General features: G+C 46.3%; 1 protein-coding gene across 8 annotated transcripts in view; it reads left to right on the forward strand.

Annotated features, from left to right (window-relative positions):
- Window positions 1-22,977, forward strand: part of Tmem260 (transmembrane protein 260) — a 73,585-nt gene that overhangs the window by 45,670 nt on the left and 4,938 nt on the right. For 2 of the 8 annotated variants that reach the window (XM_063274395.1, NM_001170475.2), the window contains exons 11-16: window positions 4,474-4,645; window positions 8,198-8,346; window positions 11,157-11,333; window positions 13,622-13,675; window positions 16,463-16,553; window positions 19,336-22,537. In XM_063274395.1, coding sequence (XP_063130465.1) covers window positions 4,474-4,645; window positions 8,198-8,346; window positions 11,157-11,333; window positions 13,622-13,675; window positions 16,463-16,553; window positions 19,336-19,590 — 898 coding nt within the window. In that variant the 3' untranslated portion in view covers window positions 19,591-22,537. Of the gene's footprint in view, window positions 1-1,331; window positions 4,646-8,197; window positions 8,347-11,156; window positions 11,334-13,621; window positions 13,682-16,462; window positions 16,554-19,335; window positions 22,538-22,977 lie in introns of those variants that run through there. The other 6 variants (XM_063274397.1, XM_063274398.1, XM_039093467.2 and 3 more) reach the window with 5 other exon arrangements.

Consider the following 22,977-nt stretch of genomic DNA (forward strand, 5'->3'; position numbering starts at 1 on the left):
TTTGGATGCTTTTGTTTGGATGGCAGTGGAACACTGAAATCATCTTCTGTCATTGTCTCAGGACTTTTATGTCCACTAAGGCTTGTTTTGAAATCGAGACCTTTCTCCAACATATGATGCATATGTATTTACAGTTGTTTCATCTTGATGAATTCCTCTTTGTTAATGGTCAGTAGCCTTCCTGAGACTTCTTTATTTCTGTATCAATTTTATTTATGTATTTGCTTCTTTGTTTGAAACAGGATTTCTCTCTGTAGCCCTGGCTGTCCTGGAACTCACTTTGCAGACTGGTCTGGCCTTGAACTCAGTGATCTGCCTGCCTCTACCTCCACATCCACACTGTTAGGATTAAAGGTGAGGCCACCACACTGGGCTTTTTCCATCAATTTTAAAAGACACCTCTGCTGTATGTGGCATTCTTGCTTGGCAGTTGCTTATTTTAGGAGCTTGAATGATATCTTTCCATGGTTTCCTGGCTTTGAGGGTTATTGATGAAAGAGCCAACGTTAGCCTCATGGTTCTACTATTATGGATGAGTTGGTGTGTTCCCTTTACAGCTTTTGTCATTGTTTCTTTAAGTTTTGACATCTTGCCTATTCAAATATGGCTTTGAGAGGTTCTTCTATGGTCATGTGTATATGGCTTCTAACGCGTCTTGTGTTTGAATGTCCACTTCTTTCTCTAGCTTTAGGTAATGCCCTGCTATCATGTCATCCAATAGGTTTCTGAGCCTTCAGCGTTTCTTACGTGCCCTCCTCCTCCTCAACTGTGGGTTCTTGGATGTGGCCTCTTGATTGTATTCCAGAGATCATGAATAGTGTGGTCACTTCTGCTTATTTTTTCCTTATTAGCATTTGAATGCTGTAGTTCATCAACCTTGAACTCCGTCTCCCTTGGTCCTTCTTTAGCTTGGGCAAATCTACTAGTGATGGTTTCCACTGTGCTCTGTTTGATTCGTTGAGGGTTTCTCTTCCAACCTTCCCACTTCCTTCCTTCCCCCACCTCCAAAATCTCCAGTTTTCTTCCACATTGCTCATTTTCTCATCCGTTTTGCTTCCCTCTGGGCTACTGGCCTCCTACTCTAGGTTGTGGATTAAATTCTTTTGCTTGTTGACATCTTCTTTTATCTCATCATTACCAGAACACTTTTGAAATCTTTACCTGGCACTCCTCCTATCTCAGTATCTTTGAGTTTAGTGATGGCGGGATTATGATCTTTTGTGGGGGCCATGTTGTTTCTTGAATGTCTGCAATGAATTTATGTAGCTATTGGTTTGGATGTCTCTTCTGGATTTGGGGGAGGATCTTACTGAGACGCTTAACTCTTCCAGTTAGGAGGCAACAAAGAGCTGTGGCAGCGATATCATCAAATCATTTAAATACATCAAGTCCACTACAGCATCGCCAGTGACCACAGACCTGACGATGACCACACCATGGCGAAGGGATAATAAAGTGAGCAATTATAGAGAAAGTGTGGAAACGGTAAAGGAAGGAAACCAAGAAGAGAGAAGGAACGGGTGCCAGATTAGAAAGATAAAGGGAGAAAGAAGGGAGTGGGGAGGACGCAGCAGCAAAGGATCTTGGGTAGTAAAGAGGCTCAGGACAGAAATTAGGCAGCTGCGAGAAGAGATAAAAGCAGAAAGAGATGAAAGAACTTTAAAAGCTCGTGATGTCAACAGAGGGGGAAAGAGAGTGGAGATAAAGAATAAACTCAGAAAGTGCGTTGCTGCCCATGAGAAAACGTGTAGACAAAAGTGTGTGAGCGTTTGAGGGGGATAACAAATGAAGACTTTGATTTCTAAACCGTTTGTTTGAAAAGGCTTTAGTCATATTGCGCCTTCTTTCTCTTTGGGAGGTGACATGCACATGCACAGGGTGATTGAAGGACAACTTGAGGGAGCTGCTTCTCTCCTGCCATCGTTTCTCCAGGTAGCAGGGGTCAGAGTCAGACCATCAGGCTTGGCAGCAAGCCCTTTACCCTCTGCAGACTAAACATATTTGAAGTACAATTCCTACTAAATATGTGGAAATAAAGAGAGCCACGTGGGGTGGGGGATGAGGCGTTACGTCAGTCTCTCGTGGGGATCCTTGAGAATTGGAGACTCCTGCTTACTCGTAGGAGCGGGGTGGTTTGAACTCATAGACTCCCGTGTTTCCTTGTTTGTGCTGTTGAGGAGTCTGTACTGAACAGGTCCAGTGTCCACCAGAGCGGTCTTCACAGCAGCCATCTTCCTTCTTTATGTGTCAGGGCCCTCTGCTGGCCACACTTGGCTTTGCGGTCTGTGTGCTGGGAAGTCTCTGACCCTGAGACTCCCCACATCATGCTCTCTGCAGGCAGGAGTGTCTCCCATGTGTCTTGGCAGTGTGGGAGGCAGCCACAGTGCTGACAGGAACGTGGGCAGAGAGCCTGCCTTCCTACTTGCACAGTCTCCTCAGCGCGGCTCCCTGTTGATGGGTGCGGCTGTATCATGCACATCCCTGGAACCTGAGTTCTCAGACTCTGCAGCATGGACAGAGACAGGTAGCTCCAGATTCTAACCCCGACAGTCTCAGACTTAGAGCTGTCCAACGCCAGGGTAAGTGCTGGGGGATTCTATCCCTGACACACGCACACTCCCTCTCTCCTTCCCTCCCTCCCTCCCTCCCTCCTTCCTTCCCTCCCAGTTTTCCTCCTACCCTTGCCCTTGTCAGTTTGCAGCCTGAGCCTCCTGCCACTTACCCCGTCTGTTTGCAGTGTCTATCTGTCCTTCCACCTCTCCACAACTGCCTCTCTCAGCCTTCCCTCACCCACAGGCTGTGGCTGGCCAAATTGAGACTCCTGGCCTATGGCTGTTCCATGACCTCTGCTCACAGGGTAGCTCAGATATTTAAGAAAGGACTCTCTGTCAAGACAGTGCCCAGCCACGCCGTTTGAGTCATACAGAATGACAACATGGGGTTTCTTTTCTTAGCTGCTGGAGCAATACTGTCTCACAAAACCCCGCACCAGGAGAGCTGTGGGCTTTCTAGAGGGTAGACCGCCCAGGTTGTGTCTGGCACTCTCTGGGCCAGTCCCAGGTCATGTGCTGAGCCCTTTTCCGGTACTTTTTTACTTTCTGTTTTTCTCTTTGGGATAAGATCTTGTGAGAAGAGCTGTCCATCCCACGTGATCCCAGGGAGAGGTCTCTAAACTGCTTGTCTTCTAGCCTTGCCCAGCCCGGTCTCAGTCTTTCATGTCCATCCTCTGGCTCAGGTCTTTGAGGGATGTCCAGTCTCAGCGCTAGTGACAACACTGTACAGGCCAGGCAGTTTGTCCGTTATGTTAGGTTGGGTTTTGTCTTTTCTTTTCTTTGCCCCCGGAGAATAGAAGGAATGGCAACTTGCCTGGTGGCAAGATGTTAGTTATCATGAGCAAAGTAGGAAGCCATCCTTGCTGTATGGAGTGCAAGGGCGAGGGTGGTACTGGGTTCTAGAAGGGCTCCTCTGTTTGTGACAACAACTTATTAGTTGAACTCAGCCCCTCCTTGGCCCAGCAGATGGATGGACAGTAAAACAAGGAATTACAGGGAATGCCATCAGCTGGTTTTGTTTTGTTGTTTTGGTGCTTTTCCTCTCAGTCTTTTCTTCCTTCATGTATTATCCTCCAAACTTGTCCCCCTTTTCTCTGACATCAGAAAGCCCACTTCATCTTGAGCTTTGCTGCCCATTCTTTGAGTTAGCATTGGCACCAGCAGACAGCTACCAGGGAGCGGACAGCTCAGCACCTGCACCTCACTTCCTTCTCAGTGGTCTCATCTCCCCAACCCCAACGTGAGGCCCTGAACTCCAGGGATCAGGGATCAGAAAGCCTGAGGTGGGGAGAGGTGGTGGGAAGGCTTCACCCTGCACACACCCTAGTCACACAAATGCTATATAAATTCTTGTCAGAAGTCAGCAGAATTCCTCTTGTGTTTCTGACTAGGTCTTTGCTAAAAAATGGAATTAAGATGAAATTGCCTTAATTCTACAGAGTCAGAAACTACTCTTGTTAGCTGTAATTGGATTGCTTAGGGTGGAGAATTACACATGAGAACAGACTTTGCTTTTCATGGGCATGATTATAAATTGATAGCAGTCATACAGTGGGCTTTTCCTTCTCTAGTTTCAGTTAGCAGCCTTGAAAGAAGCTGGGCGAACGCTAGCCGGGCATGGTGGCAAACACCTTTACTCAGGAAGCAGAGGCAGGCAGATCTCTGCGTTCAGGCAGCCTGGTCCACAGAGAGTGAGTTCCAGGACAGTCAGAGCTATATGGAGAAACCCTGTCTCAAACAGACAGACAGACAGACAGACAGACAGACAGACAGACAGACAAACGGCTGAGGTCATAGTCTGCTCTGCTGAAGTGTGTGTGCCTTCTCAGAGCCACCAATGGGAAACTCTGAAGTGTGAGTGTATGTGCACAGAGGAAAGCAAGACTTCTGTTTTAATTAGCCAAAAATCTTTTTTATTTAGCATTTGTGACCAAAGAACCAATAATGTGATTGATCAGTTTGCACGAAATCTTCTGAACTCCATGCCTCCCGATGCTATCATCCTACTGAGAGGAGACCTTCCGGGGAACGCGCTCCGTTACTTGCATTACTGCGAGGGGTTGAGGCCAGATGTTTCCCTGGTGGACCAAGAAGTAAGTGTATGAAAAATGTCCTCAGCACATAGCCATGTTTAACCACATCATCCATAATGGCTTATGCCTGCGGCTTGAGGCCAAGACTTTGAAACCAGCCTAGGCAAACAGTATGATGCCATGTAGATAAACAGACATCATTTTAATGTGGTTGGGGTACTTGTCATAATCATTCCTTTTTGTGGGTTTTCTATGGAGAAAGGAAGTTGGTTTTTGCTTTTAACAGGGTCTCACGGTGTAGAGCAAGTAGCCATACTTCCCTTGGCCTCACATGCGCTAGGGTTTCCACTGTGTACCACCAGCCATAAAGTCTTAGAATAGATAGATCACAGACCTGTTTATTTTGGGTTGACTTATAACTTGCTCTTCATTTAAATGATTTTATCAATGTTTCCTTCATCTTGGAATCAAGTAATTGCAGTTAAAAGACCTACTGGATCTTTATGTTTAGCCATTTCACCCAGCAGAAAGCATTGCACCTGGCCAACCTATGAAAATTAGATTCGTTGGATGTTTAAAAAAGTGGGCAAATAAATGTTTCATTTAGATTAGAAATGATTGGTTCTAATACTGCGATAGAACTTTTCTGTAAAGTATTGATTCTACGACAGAAGTCTGTGTAGAGGTGTCTGTAAAAACTCATGTCTAGAGCGGATGATGGTTCAGTCGTTAAGTCCACTACTAGCTGCCCTTCCAAAGGACTCAGCTTGGATTCTCAGCACCCACATGGCAGCTCACAACCGTCTAATGCAGTACCCGCTTCTGGCTTCTATAAGCACCAGGCATGTACGTGATCTAGACACACGTGCAGACCAAACACTTGTATATATAGTGTTAAGCTTTAAAAAGTGATTACTTTTTTTAAAGTGCTATTAAGACAGTTTTCCTGGACTGGAAATGTAGCAGTACCACATAAATTGGGAATGGGAGTGCACTCCTGTAATCCCAGCACTTAGGAGGAAACCCTGGAAGATCTGAAGTTAAAAGTCGTCCTTAGCTATTCAGGAGGTCAAAGTCAGCCTCATGTACGCAAGACTCTGTCTCAAAAGACAGAAACGAATTACAAAACAGAGCAAATATCTGAAAGTATAAAACTATAGTTAATCATAAGAGTGATTATTTTAATCATAAATGCAAAACTGGAACAAATCCAGTTTTCAGGTAGTCCCTAGGGAGAAGAGAAGCTGGATCGTGAAGGAGTAGGGTGACTAGTCGGGGTGAGAGAGCCATCCCAGTCACTTGAGAAGTGACAGGAATCCTCAGGAACCTCGGCTCGCAGATGCCCTGTGTGGGGATTTTGCACATCATGTGTCCAGGCAGTTTGTGAGCTGTACAGTCTGACAAGCCTGGACTCAGTTCGGCTCCTCAGAATGAGATGCTACACAGGTGACTTGGTACGCAGTACAGTTGTAAACACTGCTTGAAGCAGCGGCGGCTGCGGTTGGAAACCATGGATCCCAGCATCACACTCTGATTCTGTCACCTCTCGGATGTGTGATAGGACTAATTATTCTTCCTCTGTCACAGAGGGACAGAGGCCTTTGCCTACCTGAAACAGAACGCACAACTGAGAGCAGTTTAAACTGTGACATAAACTTTGACGTCACAAGGTGATCCAGAGAGGAGGTTTCAGGACTGATGATGCAAACAGTTGAATGATGTCAGCGGTGTTATAGTTCGCTTTCTGTCACTGTGATAGAACACTGACTAAAAGAACTCAAGAAAGGGTTTGTTTCGTTCATATGTTATCATCCCATCACGTCGAGGGAAGCCAAGGCACAAGCTTAAGGCAGGAACCGAAGCAGAGACCACAGAGGAACACAGCTTACTGGCTTGCCCCTTGGCTTGTTCAATCTGCTTTCTTTTACCACCTAGGACCACCTGGCCAGGGGTGGTACCACCCATAGTGGGTTGGCCCCTCCCACATCAATCGTTAATCAAGAACATATGCCACCGATGACTGGCCTGATGGAAGGAGTCCCTCTTTGAGGGTCCCTCCTCCCACGTGAGTCTAGTTTGTGTCCAGTCATCAAACACTAACCAGCACAGAGCCTAGCTTCAAATCCTATGTTCTAAAGCAAAGCAGGATGCCTCTCGCCCTGCTGCCTAGCTCTGGGTTGGGCATAGCTTTTCAGAGCTCCTGCAGACCCCAGCAGTTCGGTTCCTAAGCCCACTCCTAGACACTCAGGAGCAAAGGTGAGCAAGTCACTGTGCCTGGGCACATGGCTGGCCGAGAGCAGGCCACAGTCAGGAGATGTGTATAATGAAGAAGGTAGCAGCTACTGAATGGGTCATCAGTGGTTTCTGACAGAATCATAGTAAGGTTACGGTGAGAATTAACTGCAGAATATTAAGTTCATAACCTGCTGCTCAACTGATGTGAATAACACCCCCAAGTACCGAGAACACTGGGAAATAAAATCTCTGAGTTGTACAATATATGCATTTAAAACTAACATCATTTGTTAATTAAATGACTCGTTCAGGGTAAGTAAAGTATGAGCACAGTTGCTTAAATGATCATATTCAAAATGTAAGTAGTAGTCTTCGCTATGAAAATAGAGAATTAAGTATACAATTAGCAATAGTGGTTTTCTTTCTGATAATTTATTTTAATGAAAAGACATACGAGTCTAGGTGTGGTGGCACATTCATGTACGTACCCAGGATCAGAAGCAGGAGGCGCAAGACTTTGAAGCCATCTGGGCATGGTGGTGCAGGCCTTTGATCCCAGCATTCAGGAGGCAGAGGCAAGCAGATCTCTGTGAGTTCAAGGCCAGCCTGGTTTAAAAAGTGAATTCTAGACCAGCCAGAGTAACATAGTGAGGCTCTGTTTCAAACAAAATAAAAGAGCTAGCCTAGGCTACATAACAGGACCCTGTCTCAAAAATAAAAACAAAAGATGTGGAAGGAATGTGGTTAATCAGGTACTACTAATAAATTCAGATTATTTAGCCAAAAAAGTTTTCAGCTTTGAGGCCTAGGTTTAAGTATATAATTGAGCTTCTCAAGGGCAGAGTTCTATGTCCATCATAAGTGATCAGTGATTAAAAAGACAAGAGTGTGGTAATTGTGCAGTTGTGTATCTTGTCTAGGTTATTTGGTCTGTCCATCAAAGACATTCCAACCACAGCTTAAACCAGTGGGACATGTTGTGTGCTCTGCAGTGTGCTAGGGGCACAGAGATGAAATGACACAGTTTCTTCCCCTAGGAGCTTAGGCTAGGAAGGAGTCGGCCTAGAACTATACCTGAGGTAGGTACAGAGGCAGAGGCATATGAGGGCTCTCAAGGGCTGTGTGTGCAGTGGTTCTAAAAATCAAGTTCAGTTCTCTAGGTCTAAGATTGGTGACCACCATCTGGAACTGTGTGAAGAGGTTGTGATGACGTCGTTGGCTGTGGTTATCTCCTAAGACATGGAAACTGCCTTATGGGTATTTCTTCCCAATTATTAACAAGTATAATCACAGTTTGGAGCCTTCCCAGGGTGTTGGTGAACCTGAGTCTTTGCAGCATTCGCTGAGGTGTGGCTCCTTGTGTGATCTTTCCGACAGATGATGACCTATGAGTGGTACTTACCCAAGGTGGCAAGGCATTTGCCAGGAGTGCACTTTCCTGGGGACCGGTGGAACCCTGTGGAAGGAGTGTTACCGAGTGGAATGGTCACATTCAATCTTTATCACTTTCTTGAAATGAATAAACAGTAAGCATTCTGTTCATATAATAGCTTTTCTCAACTCTGAAGCTTTTCTAAAATTGTTTCTGAAGCAGCTGTGTGCCTCATCCAAGACCAATTTTCTACCTATTTCCCTGTCACCAGTAAGATTATCTTTGTAATTAAATTGAATATCTGTGCATAAATGAGGCCAGGCAGAAATAAATGGTATTGTTCTGGGGAAAAGAAAAATCAAGACAGATTAGCAAGAACAGCAAATAAGATCTTAGCACAATTCTGAGAAATTGGAGATGTGCCTGCCTACTTGAAATCATTGCAGGTGAATTGCAAGCAATTACAGGTTCCTCCTGATCGGCACTGTGGCCCCTTTCAAGCGTACAGCATTTTTTTTCCCAGGAATAATCACTATATAAAAATAGCTTAAGCATTTTTATAAAGGATAAAACATTTTTATAAATAAGAAAAACACCTCCAGTGTATGCTAGCTGAGGACAAAATAAGAGAACTGTGAATCCTGTACTTGAGAACGTAAAATGATTTGGAGGTAAGGTCAGGAATGTGCTAAGGCCTGAGCATCGATTGCTTCTGTCTGAGATGCGTGGGGTTGGCCAGGCCTTGAAACAGAAGCATTTATTTCATGTTCTGGCTGTTTGTTTCTTTGTTTTCTTGTGAAGAGGACTTGAGAAAAGGACTTTATAAATCTATTGTCCTACTATCCCTTGGTAAAGCCACAATAATGCAGTTTTCAGTGGCTCACAAAGTGCTAGAAAGGGAGCAGGGGTGGGGCCGGAGTCCTTGAGTGCCATGGAGGCTTTCTCACTTCAAGCGAGCAACGGTTCAGGCAACAGACAGTCCACAGCCACCGTAGCCACCCAGGCCACTGGCTTCTGGGTCCCGTGACTCACAGACTCACAGAGTGAATTTCACAGATAATGGAGAGGTTGTGTTTTGTTATAGGTAAGGGCTTACGAGAAAGGAAGTAAGCTCAGGTGTATATGGCAAGCGTGGTCCCAGGCGAGGGCTGCCACTGAGTGCCCAGCTCTAGAGGTCAATACATTTTTATCAGGTTGAGGCTCTGTGTGGGTGACCTGGTCAGTCCAGCTGTCCCCTCCATACAAGGTGTTCATTTTCTTCCCCATCCTGGTTTTGACCTGGAGTTAGGGCGCACCTAAGGGGTCTGACTCCTCGCAGCTTCCTGGAAGCTATTCTCATTAGATTGCTATGCAAACAGAGGAAGATTTAAACAAACCAGAACACACACCAGCACCCTTAAATATTTCTAGTCTTTTTGTCCTTCGGCTGGGAAAACCAAGGACTTTTTTGGCTTACTTTTGACCCCACATCCCTGCCTGGCCAGTTTTCATCATTACTCAGAGTCTGTCCAAGTCCTAGGGAGTGTGGTTTGCACTTTGGCCAATTGTGTAAGCCCCACTTGGAGCCAGAACTCCATGGCACAGTGAACAGGTGGCTCAGTCACCCCAGTATTTTCCAGTTCCCTGGGGCCGACTTTCTTGGTACTTTGGGCCAGAAAGCTTTCATCTTCTGCCATCTCCTCCTTCCCTCCCTCCCTCCCTCCCTCTCTCCCTCCCTCCCTCCCTCCCTCCCTTCCTTCCTTCCTTCCTTCCTGAGACTCTGTCTATATCAGGCATCACACTGAGCTCATACTGCTCCCGGAACTCAGGATTTGGGGCTCCTAACCAACCACAACTACCATCACCACACTGCTGCACCCACAACTTCTGGGGCTTCGCTCCCATGCCTGAGGACAGGGAGCCCCCACGGCTAAACATCCATCCTCAGGGCCCTTTTCTTACTTCTTGGGCTTGAAAACTGGGAGCTGCCTTTGTCCATCCTTCCTGTTTCAGTGCTGGAAGGAGAGGGGATGGAGCCCTGCTGATTTGGATCTGGGTTCTTTCTGGGGCCTTCTCATCAGGCCCCTCAGATGGCTGCTGCTGGCTTCCTCCCAGAGCCTGGCCCATTGCAGCTGAATGTAACTGTGTCTTCCCCAGAGTGACCTGTTCCACCACAGCCCTAGGACACCAGGCAGATGGGAAGGCAGCAAGTTAAATAACTCCCCTCAAATCTTAGAGGCAGAAAGGAGTGAGGGGGAAGTAAGATCTCCACTCCCATTGTCTTCTTTCAAAGTTACCCAAGCCTTTTACTTTCAAATCTCCAAATACCGTGCTCCCTCTCTCCCTCCCACCCACCTTTTTTTTTTTCTTCTTCCTCTTAACAACCACAAATTGGAAGAGAGCTATTGTTTAAGGCATTTCTGTTTCTAACTTTTGTAGGCTCTAAGGTTTCTAACAGTTATTCAAATCTGATTAATTTAATTCCAGCCAGTATTTATTATGTGTTAACCTCGTGCTGTGTGGCATTCAAAGTTAATGCAGGGAGTCTATCCTGGGGACGCTTCCAGGCTTCTTGGGGAGACTTACAAATGCAAATAATAAGCAGAGGACTGAGGAGAGAGACCGGGAAGCACAATGGCTGTGCCGACTGGGACCCATAACTACCTGTAAAGTAAGAAAGGACGTCAAAGAAAGCATTGGTTCACCTGGACACAGCACCACACCAGAGTTCCTGGTGATAAGGTCCTGTCTTAGGGTGAGGGCAGGAAGACCTTTCTTATCTGTTTCCAGTTTGTTCCTTCCTGTAGTGTTTCATTTTGTTTTTACAGTAAACACAATTCATGTACTCTACCTAGGGAAGATTTAAATAAACCAACGTATTCACAAATGGTGTATAAATAACCAAGGCAAACGACCTCCAAAACTACCTTCTGTGAACTAAAGGAATGTAACATTTAGAATTGTGTGCTTTTCTGTTTTGGGTAGAAAAGAAACATTTGTTTGCATAGGGATCCATGAAGGTGACCCAACCTGGAAAAAGGACTATTCACTTTGGCCGTGGGGATCTTGTGACAAGTTAGTGCCCTCAAAGATTGTATTCAACCCAGAGGAGTGGATTGAGCATACAAGAACCATCTACAATTGGACTGAGGAATACGGAAGGTAGGAGTGGCTACTGTGCTTTTACATAGATGTGGGTTCTCTGTGTCTATAGAGGAAAAGGGCTACATTCTGAGATACCCTTTCGTTGTTTTGGGTTTTTGAGGCAAATTTTCCCTATGCAGGCTGACCTTGAACTCAGGATCCTCTGCCATCACCCTCCCCTGCTGGGATTAAAGGCCTGACCCACCACATCTGGCTCTTGAGATGCCTCATAATTTTTTGACTTTGTTTTTTAATCAATTATTTTCTGGCCACAACAGATCATAAAGCATGATCAGAAGGAGAAGGTCTCTCTCTCTCTCTTCCTGCTGTCTAGGGAATCTGAGGGAAGATGATGAGTGGGCTCCTTAAGTCTGATGCACGGACTCCCTAAGTCTGATGCACGGGCTCCCTAAGTCTGATGCATGGGCTCCCTAAGTCTGATGCATGGGCTCCCTAAGTCTGATGCACGGGCTCCCTAAGTCTGATGCACGGGCTCCCTAAGTCTGATGCACGGGCTCCCTAAGTATGATGCACGGGCTCCCTAAGTCTGATGCACGGGCTCCCTAAGTCTGATGCACGGGCTCCCTAAGTCTGATGCACGGGCTCCCTAAGTCTGATGCACGGGCTCCCTAAGTCTGATGCACGGGCTCCCTAAGTCTGATGCACGGGCTCCCTAAGTCTGATGCACGGGCTCCCTAAGTCTGATGCACGGGCTCCCTAAGTCTGATGCATGGCACCTTCTGCTTTCAGGCCATGACGCCACATGGCCCAGCAGCCTGGACTTTATTACCCTCCACGGGGATGGGGACTCAGGAGCTGTGGTTGAGCTTTACAGGGACCTCTTCTGGCAATTTCCACAAGTGTGAACTTGCCATGTTCCTGCTTCAAGAGTACAGATGTGGGCTGGAGAGATGGTTCAGCGGTTGGGAACACTGACTGCTCTTCCAGAGGTCCTGAGTTCAGTTCCCAGCGGCCACATGGTGGCTCACAACCATCTGTAAAGGGATCTGATGCCCTCTTCTGGTGTGTCTGAAGACAGCTACAGTGTACTCATACATAATATAAATAACTCTTTAAAAAAAAAAAAAAGAGTACAGATGTGAGTTTAGCATGTGGCTCAGTGGGGCAGCACTTCCCTAGCATGAGGTTAGAATGGCTTGGTTACTCAGTCTCCAGCACAAAAGTAGAGAGACAGACAGTTTCTGTAAGGAAGGCTGACTCTGAGAACCTTTTCCATGGTTTTTTTGTCGTCAACCTTGTTATATTGCTTAGGGCATTATTAATTTCTTCTTAAACATTTCTATATAAAGTTTATCTTTACGTATGTAGAAAATAAGTCCATGGAAACAAATCTCCCCTGTTAACTGATTTTTTTTTTTAAATTATGTGTTATGGGCTGGGTTAAGAGTCTGCACCACTCTTGCAGAGGACCCAGTTCTGGTTCCCAGCGTCCACTGTGGTGTAAGTCTAGCTCCAGGGGGTCCAACGTCCTCCTGTGGCCTCCACAGCCACCTGCCTTCATATGTGCATACCCACACACACAAGTAAATAGAAATGTTTTATGTTACTGGATTATTTAACAATAAATAGCAAGAAGAAAGATGGTGTTAACAGGTGAGACAATGAGAGACAGCACCAAGTCGTTGAGTAACAGCAAGAGCTTGGAAACCCACTTTGATTCCTAAGAAAAGTAAATTACAACCAGCTGGTTGTGGTGGTGCATGCCTAAAATCCCACCACCCAGGAGGCAAAGTCAGGATCGTGAGTTCAAGACCACCCTGATCTACATAGTGAGAACCTTTCTCAAAAAAAAAGTTTAAAATTACATTTTCTTCAGAAAGCCATGAAGATTGCACACACACACACACACACACACACACACACACACACAGAGTTTCTTAGCACCATTCTCCCTAAACACATACAGAAATTTTAATTATAAATTTAATTTTTATTATACATTTTTAATTATACAACTATGGCTAGCAGTTGTTTGGCTGGAATTCTTCAATAAGCCCATGGCCCAGCAGGGGTTTAGGGAAGCCTCTCTTCACCCTGGCTCTTGGCTGTGTCCTAGTGAGTCCTGTGCCTCAGGGACAACTGCCCATTGCCTGCATCCTCTCTCTTCTCTTTTGTCCTCTGCCCCCTTGAGGCACCCACTAAAATGCAAAGCTGTGGTGTGATTACTATCAGCACCCCAGAGCCAGCCCGCTCCAGTGGCCTTATAAGATTGTAAAGCAGGCATTATGCGTTCATACTGTAATGTAACCAACTGAAGGATACTGGTTTGGTTTTTGTAACTACAGATTTGATCCATCTTCTTGGGAATCCGTGGCCAACGAGGAGATGTGGCAAGCAAGGTGAGCGATACACATTTTATTATCTGCAGCCTGTTTTTAATATGGTCAAGAAATAGCCCATCGTGCTCTTCACTCTGTGGATGAGTGGTATAAAAATAACTTCAGAACAGATATGTGTTCAAGATGTGTATTATTATGTATGTGTAATACATAATAACATTAATAAGCTTCATAATAACCTGTGAAGCTCTGTTCTCTCCATTTTATAAAAGGAGGAGGCAGACAGATTTCCAAGGGCATTTAATGACAGCGATGGAGTCCAACTCGCAGTGCAGCCCCGAGGCACTCTCTGCCTCCTGTGCTTCTGTGCTGTAATTAGGCATTGCAGCCAAGGCTCCACTCGTGCTATGCCAGTTTGTCGTTAAAGCACTCGGCTAATACTTACCAGGGGCCAGAAGCTACACACCACACATGTGACACAGTCCCTGCCCTCATGGAGCTGTTGGTCATAGCAGGCCACATGAAAAGACATCACCCCTACTGGGACTGCTCATAGAGAGACACTCTGTTCCAGACGGGTTGCTCTTGGTGGCACTGCTGCTTTTCTTGGTCCCTGTCATTGTTTTTAAATAATCAACCAACGAGGGCCTGCCACATGGCTTAGAGGGCAAAGGCGCTTGCTACCAAGCCCGATGACTTGAGCTTGATCCTTGGAACCCACAGGTTGGAATGAGAACCAACTTTTATAGTGGTTAAGAGCACTGGCTGCTCTTCCAGAAGTCCTGAGTTCAATTCCCAGTAACTACACGGTGACTCACAACCATCTGTAATGGGATCCAGTGCCCTCTTCTGGTGTGTCTGAAGACAGCGACAGTGTACTTATATATGTAAAATAAATAAATAAATCTTAAAAAAAAGAGAGAGAACTAAAAAGAAATTGAAATAAATAAAACCAATACAAAGCAAACTTTGGTCAAAACATTAATACAAAAGTCTTAGGCAATAGAGAATGGGGTCTCTCGTGCATTTGGAGTTCTTCCTTCTGCAAAAAAATATACCGATGCCCAATCTATGCCAGAGACTATGTTCTGAGAATAGAGTTAGGGTACAAAGCATTTATATATGTGTAAACATTTATTAAGAATTACCAAAAAATATAGCTCCTTGGGCCAGCAAGATGGCTTACCAGATAAAGGTGCCTTACCTCCGAGTGTGTCAGCCTGGTGTGTCCCCCCACATACACCCAAAATAAATAAATAAAACATAATAAAAAATCTTCTTTTTAAAGAAAGAAGCATGGCTCCAATATAAAGGTCACAAAATAGCTGTAGTGCAGAGGGCTTTTTGAGAAAGTTAGAGAATGGCATAAAGTTGCCCGTCTAGTTATGGGGCAAATACTTGCATTGAGATCTGATCAGATTCTCAGCACAATTGTTCATTGTGATTGAATCTGGGAGAGCGGAAAGACATCACGTAAAAGAAGAAAGAGGGACATCATCCGAACAGTACTGATTTAATTGGTGTGTGGAACACAGTTAGGACGTTTGGGTGCTCACAATGCCCAGCCACTGTTTTGAGGAACTGCTTGCCCGTGACGTGAGCCATGGGATGGGCACCTTCAGGGATGTACTGGGAAGCCTAGCAGTGCTCCCCGTCTCTGCTTTTCTGTAACAGCAATGGGCGTCTGCAGGGAACCACAGTGGTGAGATGAACCTTTCCCAAAAGCTTTAGTGTTGAGTGTGAGTCCCTCTGCGCCTTTGAGGCCTTTGGTGGTGAGCGCGAGTGCTGTGAGCGTGAGCTGTGAGCCTGTGCTGTGAGCCTGTGAGCCTGAGCTGTGAGCCTGAGCTGTGAGCCTGAGCTGTGAGCCTGAGCTGTGAGCCTGAGCTGTGAGCCTGAGTGCTGTGAGCCTGAGTGCTGTGAGCCTGAGTGCTGTGAGCCTGAACTGTGAGCCTGAGCTGTGAGCCTGAGTGCTGTGAGCCTGAGCTGTGAGCCTGTGAGCCTGAGCTGTGAGCCTGTGAGCCTGAGCTGTGAGCCTGTGAGCCTGAGCTGTGAGCCTGTGAGCCTGAGCTGTGAGCCTGAGCTGTGAGCCTGAGCTGTGAGCCTGTGAGCCTGAGTGCTGTGAGCCTGTGAGCCTGAGCTGTGAGCCTGAGTGCTGTGAGCCTGAGCTGTGAGCCTGAGCTGTGAGCCTGAGAGCCTGAGCTGTGAGCCTGAGCTGTGAGCCTGAGAGCCTGAGCTGTGAGCCTGAGCTGTGAGCCTGTGCTGTGAGCCTGAGCTGTGAGCCTGAGTGCTGTGAGCCTGTGCTGTGAGCCTGTGAGCCTGAGCTGTGAGCCTGTGAGCCTGAGCTGTGAGCCTGAGCTGTGAGCCTGTGAGCCTGAGCTGTGAGCCTGAGCTGTGAGCCTGTGAGCCTGAGCTGTGAGCCTGTGAGCCTGTGCTGTGAGCCTGAGCTGTGAGCCTGAGCTGTGAGCCTGTGAGCCTGAGCCTGTGAGCCTGAGCTGTGAGCCTGAGCTGTGAGCCTGAGCTGTGAGCCTGAGTGCTGTGAGCCTGAGCTGTGAGCCTGTGAGCCTGAGCTGTGAGCCTGTGAGCCTGAGCTGTGAGCCTGAGCTGTGAGCCTGAGCTGTGAGCCTGTGAGCCTGAGCTGTGAGCCTGAGCTGTGAGCCTGTGAGCCTGAGCTGTGAGCCTGAGTGCTGTGAGCCTGTGAGCCTGAGTGCTGTGAGCCTGATGTTTTGGATTACTGTTGGTTCAGATTAAATGTCCATAAATGTGAGAGAATGAAGAATGCACACACAAAAATATGTGTCCATCCCCCATCTTGATGATTCTAATGAGGGTTCTTCCCCCACCCCGCAGGATGAAGACTCCATTTTTCATCTTCAGCCTGGCAGAGTCTGCCGCAGTTCCTGCAGACGTGAAAGCACAACTGTACACTCACGCATATAAAGTACATTTCAGTTTTGTTGCAGGGCATGGACTGGGAGGCGGAAGTGCCTGGGGTGGAGGCAGGGCATGTAAGGGAATGTTTACCCTCGTATGCGCCCAGGTTATCTTGAGCATTATAAAGCGGCACACATGGGGAAACCATTCAGTTTGTCGTAAACAATGTCAGGGTAAGTAGAATGACACCTTCACCCCACAGTGCCTGGTCACTGTGCCACTGCCTCTGTGACAAAGGGCACAGTGAACACGTGGTTGAGCTAAAGGACTTGAGATCAGGCTTATCACGGAGTAACCCATTGGTTCACTGTGATCATAGGGGCCTTACAAAGGGAAACCAGGAGAGGTTTGGAAATGGGATCCACTAGCCCTGCAGATGGAAGGAGGACTGTGGTGACAGGTGCAGAAGGTTCTGGAAGGACTAGATTCCCCAGAGCTCCAGAAGGAGTGAAGCCCTGCCAACCCTCAGCCTCTTCTCTCAGGTGCAGGACAGTGAGCCTTTGTGGTTTTCAGCCAGAGTCTGTTGTTTGTTACAGCATCAAGAGGAAACTTACATAATGGCTTTACTAGAACGAGTTCCGCCATGTCACCTCATGCAAACCTGACGTTGGCTACCCATGAGATGATAGGCCATGGCTGATAAAGGAGTCCTGAGGACAGATAAGCCACAGAAAGAGCCTTGTCTTCTGACTAGCCTTGGGGGCCATCACACCTTCAGAAGACATCGTACAGCCTCCCCAGGAAAGGCGCACAGAGGAGAGCCATGCAGTAGCACGTTTGACAGAGCTCTGGTTTCCTCTGGTTTTTAGCACTGGTCTGAGGTAGTCTGGCAGTACTAGCACTGGCCCCACCACGAGGTCAGCCAGTTTGCCATGTAGAAGCTTACATCCAGATAAGGGCCCATGCACACCAAGCCTGGCCCTGGCTACATGAGTAGCCAAGTTCCCTCTTGGTCAGCTGCCGTGGTTCTATCAGCCAGTGCATTTGCTTGCTGCTGACGTAAAGCAGCATGGGTCCAGTCAGCAGGACTCACTGTGCTCCTACATTTGAACATTAACTCACTTTTATTCGTTCCTCACTCCCGGCATTTGTTGAGCACCTACTCCGTCCGTGCTGCACAGTGTGTTAGGAATGGTCTTGTCCCTGCTATCACAAAGGCGGCAGGCTTCAGAAAGGATGTTGAGCATGATCCACCCCTCCCTCACAGATGATGCTTACATGTGCTGACAGAAGTGCTATGGGACCTAAAAGACTGAGCCTGAGTGCTGGGAAGAGAGGTCACGAGGTGCCATGTTGGAATATCAGGATGAGCTAGCCAAATAGGATAGTAGATCAAGAAAGGGAAGGAGGGAGGGTGGGCCACAGGAGATAATTACAGGAGCAAAGGCAGAGTCCTCCAGGGTACCCCACTCAAGAACAGTGAGGGATTCAATTTTTAAAGGCAGCCTGTAGAGTTCTGTCTAGCAGCTAAGAGGGTCAGAGTCTAGGCCCACTCCAGCCTAAATGTCAACTGTGAGTCTTCAATGTGCAGGAATAAAGGAAACTGTTCTGAAAGGAGCTTGGAGACTGACGGGGTTATTAAATCCCCAAAGGGCAGTCACAGACTGTGGAGTTCTTGACAAGGGCACTGTCTCACAGTAGGCATTTATCTGGCTGCTGTGGGGGAGATAAGGAAGATGATCTAATTGGTCCATTTCAACTACCTGATATCATGAGCACAGCCCTAATTAAAGGACCACTGCTCTGGTCTATCCGGAGAGTCCACTGGAGCGCTCCTAGTTAACCAGTGCCAACTTGACAGTGAAATTCCTAAGGAAGGACGCATCGTGTTATCTTGTTTTATTTTGCAAACTAGCCTCCACTTAGCCCCTTGTTAAATATTAATGCATTCCCTCTGGAAAATTCAGTATCAAAAGTTCTAGACCCCTGGTGGGATAGTTCAGCTGCCAAACCTGATGACCAGAGTTTGATCCTCAGAACCTATGTAATGGAAAGATAGCACCAACCCTCAAAAGTTGTCCTCTGAACTCCATGTGTGCCCCGTGGTGCTCACACACCCTCATGGATGCGTGAGCACACACGCAATTTTTTTTTAATTTATTCTGCTTGCTTCTACTGCCTCTGCAATTGGGAAATTCACAGTTCTGAGTTTCTATGAGCAAGGTTTTGGCTATTAAGATGGTAAATTGTAGGGTGCTGTGAAGATTTTCAGTATTGCCCTTTCAGGGAATCTCTCCACTCTCCTATGCCTCCTACACTTGATAACAGTGGAATTGTTTGGATTGGATTGTTGCTAATACTCCTATTGTTTCATGTAGAGAAAAATCCACATAAATAATGCGAAATAGAAGTTTAATTCCGCCAGGTTCATTTTTCTACACTATCTACTAAAGAAAGCTGCCCCTCCCGCCCCCTCCCCCCAGCAGCTAAATTCAGAGGTTCAGCCACTCGGCCTGGGAGTAAATAGCTTGTCTCCAGTTAGAACTAACTCCTTTCCCAGAACAGCTTTCTGGAGGAAGAGCACTGTGTCCTGACACACTGAGTCTCGGGTCCTGCAGCATTCGAAGGCCCAGAAGCAGCTTCAGACGAAGCACATTTGCCTCCTGCGACTGCAGTAATTACGCAGCATCCCTGTGTTTTCTGCATGACCTGGCAGTGATTAGATTTTTACTGTAGGCTGCTTGGATTTTTTTTTCCCCTCGTGTTATTAATTCTTCTCTGTTTTCTGGTTTTGAAATGAGAAAATTCACCAAGATAACAATGGAACCCCAACATTTGCTGTCTTCTAGCTTTATAAGGAGATCGTGTACTTGCAAGAGGAACACCCAGTGAATTGGCACAAGAACTACGCCATCGCCTGTGAGCGGATGCTGCGCCTTCCAGGGACCGGCGAGGACCCTGAAGTCCTGCTGTCTGAAACCATCAGACATTTTCACCTCTATACTCAGAAAGCACAGAATGACCCCCAGCGAGCAAGCATCATGGCTGCTCTCAAGCATCTAAGACGAGAACTGCGAAGTCTGAGAAATACTAAAGAGGTCTGAGCCAGCCAGGGGGTAGCTCTGCTTACCGCTCCACTTCCAAAGTTTCTAGTCCAAGAGTTTTCCCCTCAAGTAAAGAAGCAGCACCACAGAAGGGGAGACCTCAGCATCTCCTGGGTAAAGCTATCAAGTGCAGCAGAAAGAAAGTAATGGCTGAAATGTAGGCCTTATGCAAAATCCTCTTTATCTCACGTTGCCAAATTAGCATGTCCATGGGAAGCGTTCATAAGCATCTGCAGTCCTCACAGAGCGACTGACCATAGGTTCTAGATGAGAAGGAACTGTCTCCACAGACCTAAACCGTTGGCCACCCTTACTGGGATCCAAAGGTAAACTCTCAAGAAATACTCATTGCAGACCAAAGCCATTTTCTATTTCCTGAAAGTAAGATCGTTTCTAAAAAACGATTCTTGCTATATACCTCATTACCATTTCTTTTCTCTTTGTTAACTATAATTATCTTAGTCTTAAACTTTATACTACATACCAAGTATCTGACTTGTCTTAAACTTTTGAGTTTGACCATCTTAGTTCTGTGGCCCCGAAAAGGAAAACTGGTTTCACATTCACTCTTTCTGTTGCAGAAATGGGCAAAGTAAAGAGGCATTTTATACATCCTTAATTAATTTCATATTTATGTCGTCCTCCTCTTTGGATTCACAGATCTAGACCAGTAATTAGTAAGTGGCTGCCCTGATGAACAAAGGGGCGTGGGCCAGAGCGGGAGTGAGGAAGTTGTTCTCTAAATCCATTTCTGTTTCAAACATCTTTTATACATATTACTAAAGAGAACAGAGCAAGAAATGCAAATAATAATAGTTCTTTATTTTATTATGACAGTTAATTAATAGCAACCTGTTTTAATGAATAAAGTCACTCAGAGTCCTTCAGCACTTCCTAAGTAGAGGCCCGAGTCTGTAGGGATTCTTCCCCTGATTGTATAGCTCCTAGACTCCGAGCACTATCTAGGCCCCTGTATAGAAATGCTCACTAATGAAGAGGGAGGGCTAGAAGCTTGTCTGCATTCAAAGATCACTGGTGAGTCATTCAGCAAGAAAAGGCCCCTTACCAGGCATAGTCACAGTTCCGTAGCATTGTACTAGCAAAAGGGTCTGATCAAAGGTCCCCCGTGGAGCTTGCATGGCTCCCTTTCATACCACGACCATAATTAAAACCACTAATTCTCTTTTAAAATGCTGCAGGATGCCATGTAGGCATCTGTCTGGAGTGTCCTTTGTGATGTCATAAGCTGTTAAGGACCAGTGCCGAGGGCTTTTGAGTGAAATGCCAGTCATGAAGGTGCTTCAAGACAAGGGTACCTCTAAAAGCTTGACAGGGCCTTGACTGCACAATTCGAGCTGAATTTGCCCCTTGTCAGCTGCCAGTAAATAAATCTCAAAGGGGGGAGCTGCAGTTTCATTACCTGATCCGTGGGGCTTTGTTGGTCTTGGCATCACACAGGGGAAGCTCTTGCTCCTCCTTTCTGTGGATTTGAAGATGTCCATTGGAGCCTGCAGTGCCTGGACAGGGTTCAGAGCGGAGCCTTTTGAAGAGTGTCAATAGTTGTAACAGTTCAGCTGTTAGGAAGACAAATACGTGGAGGAGCTCATTAATCCGCTTTGGCTCTCGGTGCCTTTTGCCCTTTTATCACAGCCTTATTAGGCTCCTGCTCATCTTGAACCAGAAAAAACCGAATTGAAGTTGTTGAGTACTAATTGGCAAAGACTTTTAATCATGGGCCAAGAACTTTCACTGACTTGAAAGTAACTTCTCCACAGGGACGAGCCAGAAACCTGGTTCACCTTAAAACAAAAACCTGTTGGAGCTCAGTGTGCTGTGAGAATCGGAGGAAGCGTCGGTAAACTGTCCAAGGCTATCGACTCAAAGAAATTATGGAAGATTATGACTTTAGCTTTTCTAGGGGACAAGGACAATAAAATCCAAACGTTTCTTCAGAAAGCCTTCATTGGTTCAGAAAAATCACTTGAGTATGTGTGGCAACCATGTTTGTTTCTGAACATCCTTCATATGTGTGGCTGTTCCTCTGAGGATCTACATATGCACCCGGGATTGATCAAAAGGAGCGTTTTCCATCTGGCCTCACGAGTGGCAACCTGAGAACACCTTTCAAATGTGTGCCGGCGTGTAGGCGTGTCCGCTGAGTGTGCTTTGCACATGAGTGTTAGCGCTTGGCACAGGTTGATATTGGCACAGCACTGACTTTAGACGGCTTGGACAAAGCAATAATATAAATAGTGTGAGACGAAATCACCACAACTATGTAAATTCCTTAAAACCAACTGGAAACGAAAAACCTTCGAATGGAACTAGCATTTAAGGACGGTTAGCCTTGCTAGCCTGCATTCCCAGTCAGCTATGGAAGAACTTTTTTCCTTTCTCCTGTGTGAAGCTAAAGTTGCTTTTCCTTGTGTTCTCGCTTTTCCTTGGCTGGAGCATAACAGCATAAAATCAGATAAAGGGCTCCCCTCAGTCCAGCCCCCGGCTGAGGAGGGCGTGAGGAGATGGTTTCTTGTATAGGATTTGGCCAGCATCCTCCTCCGTGTCCCCGGAGTGCCAGGGGTTGGCAGATCTACAGGAACCCCACAAAGCCAACTTCTGCCTGCAGGTTAGCCTGAGGAGCCAGCAGAGCTGTCTGTCTCTCCACACCACAGTGCCTGCTGCCTGGACCCTGGGGCTAGCCCACACCAGAGGGCACAGGACACTGTGGCTGTCATATTCACTAGCAAAGCTCCTACACATCCTACCTGCCACCCTTCTCTGCTTCCTGCCGTGTGAATTCGAGAGCATGCGCAGTTCCTAGAGCCTGTTCCCTCTTGTTTTTTTAAAAGAACCATTAAAAAAAAAATACGTGTTTCGTTCTGTTACTCCAATTGTAGCCAAAAGAAAAGAAAATTAATTATAATGTATTAAAAAATTTGAAAGCTTGCAATAGAGTCTGCAAATGGTACTTTACTCGTATTCTCAGTGTTTTCTGACGATGAAGCTATGATGTTTAGCCATTAAGAGATTTAATTAAAGCCAGGTTGGGGGGTGGGTCAAGTTATTATACTCTGCTAATAACTCGGTGTCATCAGATTAGGGTATGAAGAGTAGATTTTTATATTTCCATATTAAAAGTTAAACATTGTGATTCCTTAATCATACTTCCCATTAATATCTGTCAGCAGTTAAATGAGTGCTTTTAATATCCAGGAGAAAAAAAAAAACACTTCAATTTCAAAGGTTAAAAACGAATCCTATTACAGCAAATGCTTTTGTTCTACTTCAGATATAATTTTACAAATGCACTATCACTGGGTAATAAGATTCTGTAGTACTCCATGCTGTAGCTAGGTAAAGGAAGTCATTCCCAACCCCCGAGAGACTCAC

Source organism: Rattus norvegicus, chromosome 15 (assembly GCF_036323735.1).
Source record: "Rattus norvegicus strain BN/NHsdMcwi chromosome 15, GRCr8, whole genome shotgun sequence".
In the NCBI taxonomy this organism is placed as follows: Eukaryota; Metazoa; Chordata; class Mammalia; order Rodentia; family Muridae; genus Rattus; species Rattus norvegicus.